The sequence below is a fragment of the Miscanthus floridulus genome, chromosome 10 (assembly GCF_019320115.1).
Source record: "Miscanthus floridulus cultivar M001 chromosome 10, ASM1932011v1, whole genome shotgun sequence".
NCBI classification, from domain to species: Eukaryota; Viridiplantae; Streptophyta; class Magnoliopsida; order Poales; family Poaceae; genus Miscanthus; species Miscanthus floridulus.
In genome coordinates, this window is record NC_089589.1 from 6,375,714 (window position 1) to 6,389,724 (window position 14,011).

General features: G+C 44.1%; 1 protein-coding gene and 1 long non-coding RNA gene across 2 annotated transcripts; both read right to left on the reverse strand.

The window, feature by feature from the left end:
* Positions 1–8,477: 8,477 nt before the first annotated feature.
* On the reverse strand, positions 8,478–11,346 carry LOC136489922 (receptor-like protein EIX1). The gene has a single exon (XM_066486435.1). It carries the CDS (start codon positions 11,278–11,280, stop codon positions 8,779–8,781), a length of 2,502 nt encoding a protein of 833 aa, XP_066342532.1. The 5' UTR covers positions 11,281–11,346; the 3' UTR covers positions 8,478–8,778.
* A 705-nt stretch (positions 11,347–12,051) lies between these two features.
* Positions 12,052–12,610, reverse strand: LOC136487455 (uncharacterized). The gene is made up of 3 exons (XR_010767263.1): positions 12,561–12,610; positions 12,417–12,467; positions 12,052–12,211 (listed from the first exon to the last, which is right to left on the reverse strand). It is a non-coding gene; the product is annotated as an uncharacterized lncRNA (long non-coding RNA).
* Positions 12,611–14,011: the final 1,401 nt, after the last annotated feature.

Below are 14,011 nucleotides of genomic sequence, written 5' to 3' on the forward strand. Positions count from 1 at the left end.
TTATTTTTGGCACTCGGCAAAGAGCCCTCTTGCCGAATGCCATGCCCCGGCACTCGGTAAAGTTTTTTTTTGCCTCCAAATTTTTTGTGCGGCCCTTTTAAAGGACCAGGAACTCCTCCTAAGAATTTGGGGATTTTTTGTGGCTTTTTGATATATTTAGTTACTTTATTTCGTTTACTTGAATTTTTTCGAAAAATATAAATTTGAACTGCACGTGGTATGAATAATGGAATTTAATGATTCAAAAAATGATAGTCATGTTACTGAGTGTAGTGTGAGGCCGTATCCAGGAACGGACCCGAATTTTTAGACATATTGTTAACGAAACATGACCGCGAACTTGTGTGCGAAGTGTTTTTAAATTCTATAAAAAGCAAACGAAGTCCGAAAATCATGAAACTTGTTAAGATGTCGTGATATCGTATGTGGAGGCTATGATAAAAATTTGAGAAGGTTTGGTGTACGTTGTCACGTACGATGCTTACAAACCAGGATATCTCGACATGTGATCACATGTGGAGATGTCTGGATTTTTGGCATCCGATGTCACAACTTGCTCAAAACCTTCTCAATTTTTTACCACAGCCTCCACATGCGATAACACGACGCCTCGACAAGTTTCGTGACTTTCGGACTTCGTTTACATTTTATATAATTTAAAATCACATTTTCAACAAGTACCTCGACATGTTACGTCAACGAGATGCTCGAGATTTTATGTGAGTTCCTGGATACGGCCTAAACATACCCTAAATATCATGAGTATCAATTTTTGGATGACCAAAGTCTATTATTCCATGTACCTGCAGTTCAAATTTGAAATATCCCGAAAAATTCGACGAAACGAAATAAACTAATGAAATATATCAAAAAAAGTCAAAATTGCCCCAAATTTTAAAATAGAGTTTGAAATACTATCACAAGGCCCCAGAAAAAAATTTGGGCCCAAAATCAAAAAAAAATGTCGAGTGCCATGGGGGGCACTCGGCAAAGTGGGCTTTGCCGAGTGCCGGCCCAGGGGGCACTCGGCAAAGTTGATTTTCAAAAATAAAAAAAATTTGCCGAGTGCCTGGCGCTGGCACTCGGCAAAATAAGTTTTAAAAAATTAAAAAAAAAATGTCGAGTGCCCAAGGCTTACACTCGGCAATATATGTTTTTAAAAAATAAAAAAAATTGCCGAGTGCCTGGGGCTGGCACTCGGCAAAATAAGTTTTTAAAAATAAAAAAAATTTGCAGAGTGTTAGCCGTTAGGCACTCGGCAAAATCTGACGGCAGGTGGCCACCGTCACGGGCCGGCCACCTTTTGCCGAGTGCCGCGGCATGGTATGGTCTCGCCAGAGCTCCGCGGTCGCGGCCTCTTTCCCTCCCCCCTCTCTGGCCCTGCTTTCTTCTCCAACTCCGGCTAACAGCCGCAACTCCCTCGCCCCGACCTGACCCGCCGACTCCACACCGCCGCCAAGGCCCCGAACCACCCGGCCGCCGTCACCACCACCTGGCCTGCCTACCACCCCTCAAACCCCTCTCTTGTAAGAGCATCTCTAAGAGTACCCAAAACAGTGTTCCAATCCAGAAATTTTGGCAAGATCTAAAAAAACTCATCTCCAACAACTCTCAAACCCACCTCCCAATTTTTTGGCACCAAGAAAAATCCACCCCCATGTGCGTAAAGTTACGCGAGCATCAGCCTGTTCGCTTGCTCGTATCTGACTTATAAGCCATGACTTATCCACCAACGAACAATATTTTTCTCTCACACCAAACCAGCCAACAGTACTTTCAGCCATGGCTTATAAGCCAAACCAGCCCAAACGAACAGGGCGCATATCATTTGGAGGTGGAAGGACGTGGGGAAGAAAAAAAGTAGGACAGAGTTCCTGATACAAATGTACAAGAGAGAAATAAAATATAAAGGTGGTTAGTGTAATTTAGAAATAGTTCAGGATTCTTGATGTAAAATTACCTTCTGTCTTTTAGGCGTGAGATTTTGAAAACTGTTGGACTTGTAGTTTTTGAATGTGTCCTAATATATTTTACAAAGGTTGGAAAACCTATTTTCGGGAGTATTTTTTAGATATTGTTGGAGATGCTCTAAGCCCACCGAAGTTGGGGAAGAAAGGGTGGGGTGGGTGTCGGTCGCCGGAGTTGGGGAAGAAGGGGATGGGACTAGAGCTGGGACATAGGCCGTGCCATTTGAGGGCGGGTCATGGTACGGTATTTTGGCACGAACCGAAGCACGGCACGCATGAAATATTTTGAGCCATGCCGGCACAACATGAACACGAAGGTCATGCCGTGCCCAAGATCTCGGCATGGCGGGCTACATGGCCCGGTCCGCATTTTAGGCCGTGCTTGGACGGGCACGGCACAAAAATAGCATGCAGACACTTCTACAACTCTACATGCAATTTTCTAGCATTTAATATACTATCTCTCATCTAGATTATGAAAATCATTAGAAGTTCCATTAAAATAGTACACGCAAGATATATATATTTCATATCACGAGTGAAAAAAGAAAACTAGCAGAATTTTTTTTGAGGGCCGTGCTTAGGCCGGCACGATACGAAAGCGTGCCGGCATGCCACGGGCCGTGCTTTGACCGAAGAAAAGATTCACCGTACCATACCGGCATGGCCCGACATGCCTCCCGTGCCTAGAGGACACGACCCGAAGCGGCACGAAGCATGAGAGGGCCGGGCCGAGCCACTGGCCCGGCCCAAGTCCCACCTCTCAGTGGGACGAGCGTCAGGCGCGGGCATCGGTCGCCAGAGTTGGGGAAAGAGAAGGGGGTGGGGGAGGTGTCGGGCACGCGGCGCACGCTCCAACACCGAGAAAAAAATTTGTGGTCAAAGTTTGGTAAAACATTCGGTTGTCATATAGCTTTTCTCCTCGACAAACTCAATCCGACCTGCCAAAAGGAAAATCCAACCCGATCCAAAATCGGCACGTTGGGAGGGCCCATTGTTTTTTTTTTTGACCCAACCTAAAATTTAGGACTGGTGCGGGCCTGATTTTTTGGTGTGCAACTGTTTCTTTTTTTAAGAAACTGGCAGGACACGACAGTAGAGTAAAACAATGTTTTGCCAGCAAAGAAACTTCTGAAATCTGAACGCCAGTACAGTCCATCTTTTTTTAGATCAACCAGTGCAATCCGACTACCTAACCAACACCACACAGGAACAGATTTTTGAACTGCTGGATCAAAGTCAGATTGGGCCCACATGGGAGCGGTCCACCTGGAAGAGAAGTGGGGCCCATCTGCATCTCCTCCATCTGGAAGAGATGTCGTCGGCTCAATGTAAAAATCGGAGCAATTAACCATGAAATTTAATGTGGATATGGATATTATGTGTGTCCGTAAGTTGTCCTAATTCTGCAATGAACATAAATTAGTCACCTCTTTCTCACCTCAGCAATTAACAGTTGACGACAAGCATGGAAACAATGGTCATGGACGAGATGTGAGCCTTTCTTGATGTGGATGACGAACATGAAAACATGGCACCACAACAGAGTAAGCAAATAGAGGCAGAATCCGACCCCAAAACAGGGCAAGCTGTGCTCAACATAAGCACAAGCTCGAATTATTATTATTATTTAATTTGGCCATGTCATCATAAGGTAATGATATTACAACTCTTACCCCAAAGGGTGTGGATATTACATTTCATCCGCACTTCTGCATGATCTCGCTGCTCGCTCTCGTCGTCGTTTGCTCATCGCTCGGGCTCGCTCGACTGAGAAAGGGAAGGGAGAGGAGAAGGCCGAATGGCTGTTAGGGTTTCGACCGACGCGGTCGGGGCATTTTTGTTCGCCCGAAGACGCCGCGCAGCCGTCCGATCGGATCTAACGGCGCCAGATGCACGGGCCGCATCGCGGCCCAGGCGGGCGCGCGGGCGCGCAGAGCTTTACCGGCCCAGGCCCACGTTGTGGCCTGGGTGCGGCCTGCGCGCGCGCGGAGAGGTGGGCCGAGCCGGCTTTTGCCGGTTTTTGGGCCAAGAAAGGCTGAATGAGCCCGCGAGCCGTTTTTTGTTTTTCCTTTTTCCCATAAGATTGAAAAAATGGAAATTAGCTCAAAACAAATTAGAAAAAGTGTTTTTTCCCTGTGGGCAAAATTCATTAAATTGAATTATTTTTCCGCTGCTAAAGAAATAGTTGATTCTCCAGTTATTTTGAACCAACGTGATATTTAATTGGAGAAAAAGAGAGTTTTTCCACTGCTAAAGAAATTGTTTATTCTCCAGTTATTTTGAATCAACGTGATATTTAATTGGAGAAAAATAGATTTTGACATGATTATGATGTTGTTGTTTTCTTACCAACGTCGTTAATAACAATATCGTAATTTAATGATTTTATGCATTAATTCTATTTCTGTCCAACTGTAATGTAGAATTAGTGTATAAGAACAGTTGTGAATTTTAATGATTTATGCATTAATTCTATTTCTGCCCAACGATGATGTAGAATTAGTGTGTAAGAACAGTTGTGAATTTTAATGATTTTATACATTAATTCTATTTCTGCCCAACGGTGATGTAGAATTAGTGTATACGAACAGTTGTATGTTTTGATTTTGACCAACGTTGAAATTAAGGCATACAAATGGTGTTATTTTTATGTTAAGAAAAGGTTTGACCTGGTTTTCATCTTGGCTGAGGTGGACTGAGTAGTCACCTCACCGTGTCCCACTGATTATGTGGCACTGGTGAGGGAGACAAACTAGGCTGATGCCACTTGGGCAACTAAAGAGAGGGATTTTGAATCCCGAAAGATGTCATATGCCCTTGAGCATAGGAAGTGTGTCACTGCCAACAAGAAATACTTGGCTGTGACAAAAAACACGATTGAGCCTGCAATTGTGGGCTCAATCCTAGAGTGTGACATGGTCACCGAGTACCTCGATAGAATAAAGAGTCAGTTCACTAGCTCTTCAAAGACATATGCTACGTAGCTGATAAAGCAGCTGGTCACAGAGTGTTAATCTGGAAATGGTGGCATAAGAGAGCTCACGATGCGTCGTCAAAATTATGGAACTGTCGTTTAGGCCATATTTCGAGGGGGAGAATAGAAGACTAGTTAAGAATAATATTCTTCCTCCATTAGAGCTCTCAGATTTAGAACAATGCAGAGAATGCATAAAAGGAAAGTATGTAAAGAAAATGAAGAAAGATGACAAACGAAGCGCAGGAATTTTATAGATTATTTACATAGACATCTATGGTCAGTTTCCTGTAAAGAGTGTGGATGGTTATGATTCGTTCATAACATTCACAGATGATTACTCCCATTATAACTACATTTATTCAATCAAAGAAAGAACAAAAGCATTGGATAAATTTAAGATATTAAAGATTAAGATAGTTAGGTCCGACAGTGGGGGAGTACTACTGTCGGCATACCCCATATGGCCAAGTTCCTGGATCTTTTACAAGGTTCTTACAGAAGAATGGCATAGTAGTCCAGTATTTGATACCGGGCGAACCTCAGCAGAACGAAGTAGCTGAAAGACGCAATCGCACCCTGATGGATATGGTGCATAGTATGATAAGTTACTCCACCTTACCGTTGAGCCTGTGGATAGAGGCGTTAAAAATTGCCATTCATATTCTCAATAGAGTACCAAGTAAGTCGGTGTCAAAAACATCGTAAGAGTTGTGGACAGGAAGAGTACCCTCACTAAACACTTACGTGTGTGGGGGAGCCCTGCTGAGGCTAAAGTATTTAACTCAAACATTAGGAAGCTAGATCCTAAAATAGTAAGTTATCATTTCATTGGCTACCTAGAAAAGTCAAAAGGTTTTCGTTTCTACTGTCCAGACAGACATACCAAGTTTGTGGAAACGAGACACGCAGTCTTCCTAGAGGATGAAATGATGAGGGGGAGCATGGTAGCTCGAGAAATTGACTTTGAAGAGAAGCGGATGTATGCACCTACTCCGATGATTCATGAGCCAATTTTCTCACTACCTGCTGTCGCTGCGCCGATAGTGCAAGATACTGTGGTGCCAACACCTGTTGTTATTCCGCCTGTGGCAACAATGAATGATGATGAGGAACCTATTCTTCAGGATCCTGTAGAACCTATTGCCACAAATGAGGGGGAGCAACAACAGCCTCAAACAACAGATGTGCTAAATGTGGAGGCCCTTAGAAGGTCTCAAAGAGTTAGAAAATCAGCTATTTCTACTGATTACGAAGTGTACAACACTGAGGAATTTCAAATGAAGGATGATCCCACCTCATTTGAAGAAGCCATGAGAAGTGATCATTCATCAAAGTGGCTTGAGGCCATGGAAGATGAAATGAAATCTATGAATGCCAATAAAGTTTGGGATTTAGAGATAATTTCTAAAGGAGCCAAAACAGTAGATTGTAAATGGGTCTACAAAACAAAACTTAACTTTCAAGGGAATATAGAGACATATAAAACACGACTTGTGGCAAAAGGCTTTATGCCCTAGGAACCAATATGAGATCGATCAAATGAAAATGGTTCCATATACTTCAGCTGTCTAAAGCTTGCAATATGCTCAAGTATGTACGCGCCCTGACTTGGCATTTGTTACCGGGTTACTTGGCAGATTCCAGAGTAATTCTGGAACAGAGCACTGGAAATTAGTAAAGAAAATCTTGCGTTATTTGCATGGAACAAAAGGCCTCATGATGACGTATAGAATATCTGATTCACTCCATATAGTGGGATATTCAGATTCTGATTATGCGGGAGATGATAGAAAATCCACGTCGGGATATCTATTCACTCTCGCAAGGGGGAGCTATTTCATGGAAAAGCTCAAAGCAAATCGTCACTACGTCGTCCACAATGTATGACAGTTTGTAGCATGTTATGAGGCAAAGGGACAGGTGAACTGACTAAAGAAGTTCATACCCGGTTGGAAGGTGGTTGACGATATCTATAGACCACTTAAATTATACTGCGATAATAATCCGGCAGTACAGTATGCTCACAATAATAAATCAAGTGGCGCTGCCAAACACATTGACATAAAGTATTATGTTGTGAAAGATTAAGTCTGGGATCATGTCATAAGTCTTGAGCATATAAGTACAGAAAAGATGCTCGCGGATCCGCTTACAAAAGGCTTACCACCCAACATGTTCAGAGAACATGTAGCTAGCATGGGTTTAAGGAAAAGTCTAAAATTTCTGGACAAAAGAAGGCCCAAAGTTAAGTATCTATTTCAGAACAGAGTGGTGTGTTGTAGCTGTTAAATCTATCGGCAATTGACCGTGACGATGAAACATGCTCTATGCGCTAATATGTAATAGAATGAACAAAATTAAATGATATGAAATTGAAAGATGGTAGTGAGATCAAGGAGGAGAATGTTAGTTGATCTCCACCAATAGGCCCAACGCCCTTGGATCTGCACCCTGATCGGGGGCGCCCAACCCTAATATGGTTGGTGGGCCCCTGTCGCATAACACTATAAATAGAGGAGTGGGGAACTGGGCTCGGACTAACGAGGTTGACTGGAGCCACTGTAACCACCCATAGAGAAACCTAATCTGATCTAATCCGATCTAAAGACGAGTACTGCCAGCGATGGAAAGCTCCACCGATTCCTCTGCATCGCCCCTGCAGGGTCACCACCGGGCCACTGGACCTCGCCTCCTCGCTACCACTACGCTGGAGCTGCCACGACACCGACGTCCATAGACCAAATGGTGACTTAGACCAAGGTACATCAACGATTTTCTCATCTAAGAAAGAAGCCTACCCCTGCTCTACGGTTTAGAGACAATGTAGTATCTAACAGGGTCCTGTGCCTCCGAGAACTGAGTCTCGTCGGTCTCATCAGTAAGACCGCCATAGACTGTTTTGCAGTAGATTGTACAGACGGTCGATGTAACAGTTTGTTTTGTTCGTCTAGAATACAAGAAACCTTGCATGTTCGTCACTAGGCAAGTAGGCAGTGGAACTCCTGCTGTAGCAGTGTACTCCACCAAGGAAACTGTGCTCATATATTGCGCTCTTCAATTTCTGAGATTTTTTTTTGAGGGGTTGGTCAATTTCTGAGAAATTTGCTCCCCTTGCCTGTTCAATGTTCGTATAAGTGAATGTTATTTATTGGGTACTTTGAGTATGCAACTGTTTTTTTAAAAAAAAAGAAATCGGCAGGACAGGAGAGGAGAGCCGCTCAAGCGTGGGACCCATATCTATCTCCTCCATCTTGAAGAGATGTCGGCCAAATGTAAAATCAGAGCAATCAACCATGAAATTTAATGTGGATGTGGATATTACGTGTGTCTGTAAATTGTGCTAATTCTGCACTGAACATATGTGTACTCACCTCTTTCTCACTTTAGCAATTAACAGTTGACGACGAGCATGGAAACAATGGTCATGGAGGAGACGTGAACCTTTCTTGATGTGGATGACCAACATGGAAACATGGCACCACAACATGAGTAAGCAATTAGAGGCAGAATCCGACCCCAAAACAGGGCAAGCTGTGCTCAACATAAGCACAACCTCGAATTATTATTATTTAATTTGGCCATGTCATCATAAGGTAATGATATTACAACTCTTACGCCAAAGGGTGTGGATATTACATTTCATTCCAAAAAGAAAACCAGCAATATTATGTCACAACTTCTAGATACACTTTGTTTCATGCATGCATGCATTGGCCAAATTTATTTTAAGCACCGGCCATTGCCTTTGCTTCATGCATGGTGATCAGTTCCTGTTTGTCTTGCCCATACAGCAACAAGGACATACACTTTGTCATACAGCTTGTCTGAGAGTCAAAAGCAAGCGATTCTCCAGCTTCTCTTGAACATCAGAACACCAAATGCCATCCAGGTACCAACCACGAAGCCGCACCTGAGCCCAAGATAAAAGAATTGTATCCCATGACGTTCTTCAGTTCTTCCCAGGCCACCTTGCTTTGGCGCATGACCCTCACCTGAGCAATTGTTTTGAAGGGGATGCCCACAGAGACTGGTGTTGCCAATGTACATAGATGGATACTCTGCATACAGGGTATCAAGTTGCGATCCTGATGGAATTCTTCCCGTAAGATTGTTGTATGACAAGTCCAAGTAGCTTAAGAACGTTAGATTTGAAAGACTAGCTGGTATTTCCCCAGAAAGCATGTTCCTCGAGAGGTCTAGTGATTCAAGCGTCTGCATTTCCCCAATCTTGTTTGGAACAACTCCGCTCAAGTGGTTCCTCGACAGATTCAAATTCACTAAACCATCATGGAAAACTATTTCTTCTGGAATTTCGCCGGTTAAATTGTTAGAAGATAAATCAATGCTCATCATACTTGTGTCCAGAACTCTATAGATGGAACCGTAGTTCAATTCCTGCCCCTTGAATACTGTAGACACACTATTAAGATGAGGAGTCCTTGGTATAGCGCCGTGATAACAACCCTCATTTGATAGGTAGATCTGCAGAGAGCCTGATATCGTATTGTTATTTAGATCCATGTACTGAAGGCAAGAAAGGTTTGTGATGTTCATTGGAATGCTACCAAAGAACATGTTGTGACTTAATCGTATAAATCTTAATGATGTTAAGCTTCCAATCCAAATTGGCAATCTTCCAGAGAATTTGTTCCAAGACAAATCTAGGAAGAACACATTTGTCGAGTTTTGCAGAAAAGACGGGAACTTTCCTGACAAACTATTGTTACTTAAGGCTACATAATCCATTACCTTGAGGCACAACGGTGGTTCTCCCTCCAAAAAATTGTTGGATAAGTCCAACACAGATAATTGCTGATATTTACAAAAAGATTCAGGAATATGACCAGTGAGTCGGTTGGAGAACAGAGATAGTGTGTCTAGATTGGTGGATCCAACAGCAGAGGGCAGAGGTCCCGACAAGAAGTTGTTGGACAAGTCCAAGAAACTTATGTCTGGTGGCAGTGTGGGTATCTGACCAGTTAATTGGTTTGAGCGGAGATAGAGCTCTTCAAGTGACATGGAGCCCATATCGGTCGGCAAAGTTTCGTTGAGTTGATTGTTGGAGATGTCCATGATTCGAACATTTGAAAAGGCATCGAAGAACCATTGTGGAAGCTTATCAGCTATACCTGCACTCGAGATATCGAGATTGATAATGTTCACATGCCACTTAAGCCAACTAGGAAAGAGTGGGCCCATCTGGCAGGATGCAAAGTATGCGGTATCTAATCTAAATGGTGGTTGCCAGTCTGAGCTGATCTCAATCTTCAGGGCATTATAAGACAAGTCTATGTATTTCAGGCTCCTTGCACTAACAAGGTGTTCCTCCGTTATCACGCCATCCAATTTATTACCATTTAGGTTCAGATTGGTCAGATTACTGAGCATACCAATCTCATATGGAACATGTCCATTTAGGTTGTTGCAAGAGAGGTCAAGTGTCTGCAAACCGGTAAGTTGCCCTACAGATATTGGGAGGGATCCTGTGATGTTGTTCTGACCAAGATTCAGAACGGCCAAGCTCGTTAATTGCCCTATCCATCTTGGTAGCATCCCAGTTAATTGGTTCCAATATAGGTCCAATTCTTGCAATTTGTTGGGTGAACAGCGAGGTAACAGCTCAGCTATGTCGCCATATAAGAGAGCCAATTGAAGGTTCAGGACCTCCAAATTGCATAGATTCTTCAGATCCGTGGTCATGATGCGATACTTCTCATCATTATTATCATTATCTGAAAGATCAAGGACTTGAAGGGATGTCATGTCGCCCAGAGCATCCGGAAATTGACCGTACATACTAGTGGCGTCGAGGTAAAGGTATCTGAGACTTGTTATGTTCCAGAACCAGCTGGTCACCATTGGATGGTCGAAGGAGTTGCAGGAAGCATCTAGCTCCTCGAGGTTTGTAAGGTTCAGGTGTGGCAGCGACTGGTTTGCGCTTGCAAGAGAGCAGTATGAAAGACGAAGGACCCTCAAAGAAGGAAGCATGTTTATGATATGAGGCCAATCCACTACTGTGCTGAGGTTCACTTGGTTCAGATTAAGATATTGGATGGAAGGAAGACGTGTTAACCATGATAGATCCGTCGAGTTTGTGCCTTCCCTCAAGATGGAATTGGAAAGATCTAGATACTGCAGCCTTGACAAGTTGCCAAACTGGGGAGGCAGGCCACCGTAGAACGGTATGCCAGAGAGGTCAAGATACTTGAGATTCTTTAGAGAGCCCAAGAACTCGGGAAGACGACCACTTGGCCCTGTTAGATCATTCCCGCTGAGGTCGAGGTGCTCTAGATGATCCAGAGCAAGCAAAGAAGGACTTATCTTGCCCTCCATAGCTGCTTCTTCTTCTCCGGTGTTTCGAAGTCGAAGCTCATGGACGTGACCGGTCCAGTTGCTGCACCGGACGCCTCTCCATCAGCAACAGTCCTGCTCGCCGTGGCCACCATCTCGCCGCCACGAGGTGAGGAGGCCTGCAGGGTCGCTGGTGACGGCGTGCTTGAATGCCAGTAGGGCGTCCCTCTCGTGGGGTATGCAGCTCGGAGGACTAGCTGTGTTATCACTAGCGGCTGGCTGGGGCTGCTGCTGTGCTTTCAGCGTGGCGATGAACAAGAAGCAGCAGAGCAACGACACAAGCATGGCAGCTAGGCGATGCATGGTGGCAACCATCGACAATACTAGAAGAGAATGGCAGGATATATCAGTTCTGGAGCCCGAGTGTTATTATTATAGTAGGTGGATGCAGAGGATACTGCAGATCGGTCGGTCAATTGACCGTGGACGAGGTGAGGCATCTGCGTACTGACGCCCTGTGCCCAGTCTGCGCGAATGTACGTATGCCTCAGTTCCGTCGGCCGACTGCTCCAGCGCCCGCCTGGATGCCGGCCGGGTCCCGGAGGCACACCACCACCTTCCTGATGCAGGACCGACCCCAGCGGCGCAGGTCGTAAGGGGTGCCAGACACGGGAGCAATCTGCAGTCCAGATGACTCTGTGGAACCCCCTGTGGCCACCTTATGATGATTTATACATAAAGATGGTAGCAAAACAAAATTAGGGAACCATCAGCCGTATATACAGCGCACGTCGAGATGACAAGATCCACGCACGAAGGTTGAGGAAAGTAAGTGAATTCCCGGTTACCGTGAAGTACAGTTGTGCCATCTTTGTTCAGACGGATGGATATTCCATCCAGTACAAAACTGCAGTTGGCGATTGTATTGGCCACTCGTCCAACCACAGTTCCAAATTAAGGCTGAAGAGCCGTCCTGAATATGTATAGTTCGTGATTACAGTTCAAAACAAGAAATCCGGTTCGTCAAAAGAAAAAACATTAAACTCGCTTGCTTTGCCATTGCGGCGGCCACACGATTATTTTGTGAGTTAGATCTGGATGCTACAATTAGCTAGAAGCATCTTTTATATCCATAAGACTCTGCAACTGTATGTAAAAACAGAGATTTGTGACATTACCACATACTCTGCAAGGGTTGTCATACCCAAGGACGACATCACCCAGGTTCCCTACACAGCAAGAAACACGCAAAGCTTGTCATGCATCATGCATTGTATCACGAAACAATATGCATCATGAATTTTGAAGCAAGGAAACCGTACCTTTGGAATCAGGGACTCAATAACAGACATGAGGGTGGCTGGCTCCCCAGTCGGTGACCTGATGGAGAAATCTCCCTTCTTGTTCTTGAGTTCATAGACCCCAACCGTCTTCCTCGCCACATCAGCCCGACAGGCCAATGCAAGGGCACAACAACAAAGCAACAGGGAGCAGGGCAGCTCTAGCCATTGGGTAATACTGTTAGCACCCAACAAGATGAGCGAGTTTTACGAAAATCGGAAATTCCACTCAAAGGTTTGAATCAAATTTAGATTGAACTCCAAATGAAAAATAAATATATATAGGACTGGATCATGACAGTATTTTTTGTGTGCAGCATATTGGATTATTTAAGCTGAAGACAAGTGGGAGTACTCAACGTATTTCTTTTAGACAGATTATAAACACTACCGTCACTGAAATCAGTCTGTCAACCGTCCATCTGCTCGGAATATAAACATATCATGGCAAGAAATACTTTTTAGAAATATATGGATAATAGAGCTTTATGAAATGCTTATGATTTAGGATTTAGAGGTGACTAGCATGCGTGTACTGACCATGTTTCCTTACTTATATTCCTATACTGAACCGGACTGTTGGTTAAGTTATTTTTCTTGTTTTTTTCCTTACGTTCACAATATGTGTTATATATGTGTTGTCATCTATGGTACAATACATTGCAATACAGTTTCGTGAAATACCTTCGGTTTAGGATTTAAAGGTGAATTGGGTGGTACCTGTTTCTACTTGTCTCATCAGAAGGATCCTTTGCTTTGAGTAGTCAACCTGTGTTGCCCTCTTTTCTCATAGTACAGATCGGTCGGTCAATTGACCGTGGACTGAGGTCGTCGCTAGGTCACTGATCAGTCGTGTGAGTGTGGTCCGGTCGACACGGAGCTACATGGCCCGGTCCGCATTTCGGTCGTCGTCACGTTTGAGTGCGGTGGTCACTAATCAGTCGTGTGAGTGTGGTGGTCAAAAGATTATATTGCCTGTCACCTCATCACAAAAGCTTCCATTTGGTGCGTAGAAAAGGTGATGGAGCATGTGGAACGGTGGAAGGTTATGTTAATTTTGACGTAAAGTTCATCAAACCAGCACTCCTCATGCTAGACCAGATCATGATCTTCTGGTCACACGACGACCTGTCTATGTGGCAGCGATCGGATTGACGGTTCTAACTATTGGAACGCATGGTATATAGCTACAATGGCCAGATCAGTTGTAGCGTGTTAGACTGTTTATAGTAGATGCACGATGGACCGTGCCAGGTCATCGTCATGTTGGAGTGCGGTGGTCAAAAGATTATATTGCCTGTCACCTCATCACAAAAGCTTCCATTTGGTGCGTAGAAAAGGTGTCGGAGCAAGTGGAACAGTGGAAAGTTATGTTAATTTTGATGTAAAGTTCATCAAACCGGCACTCCTCATGCTAGACCAGATCATGATCT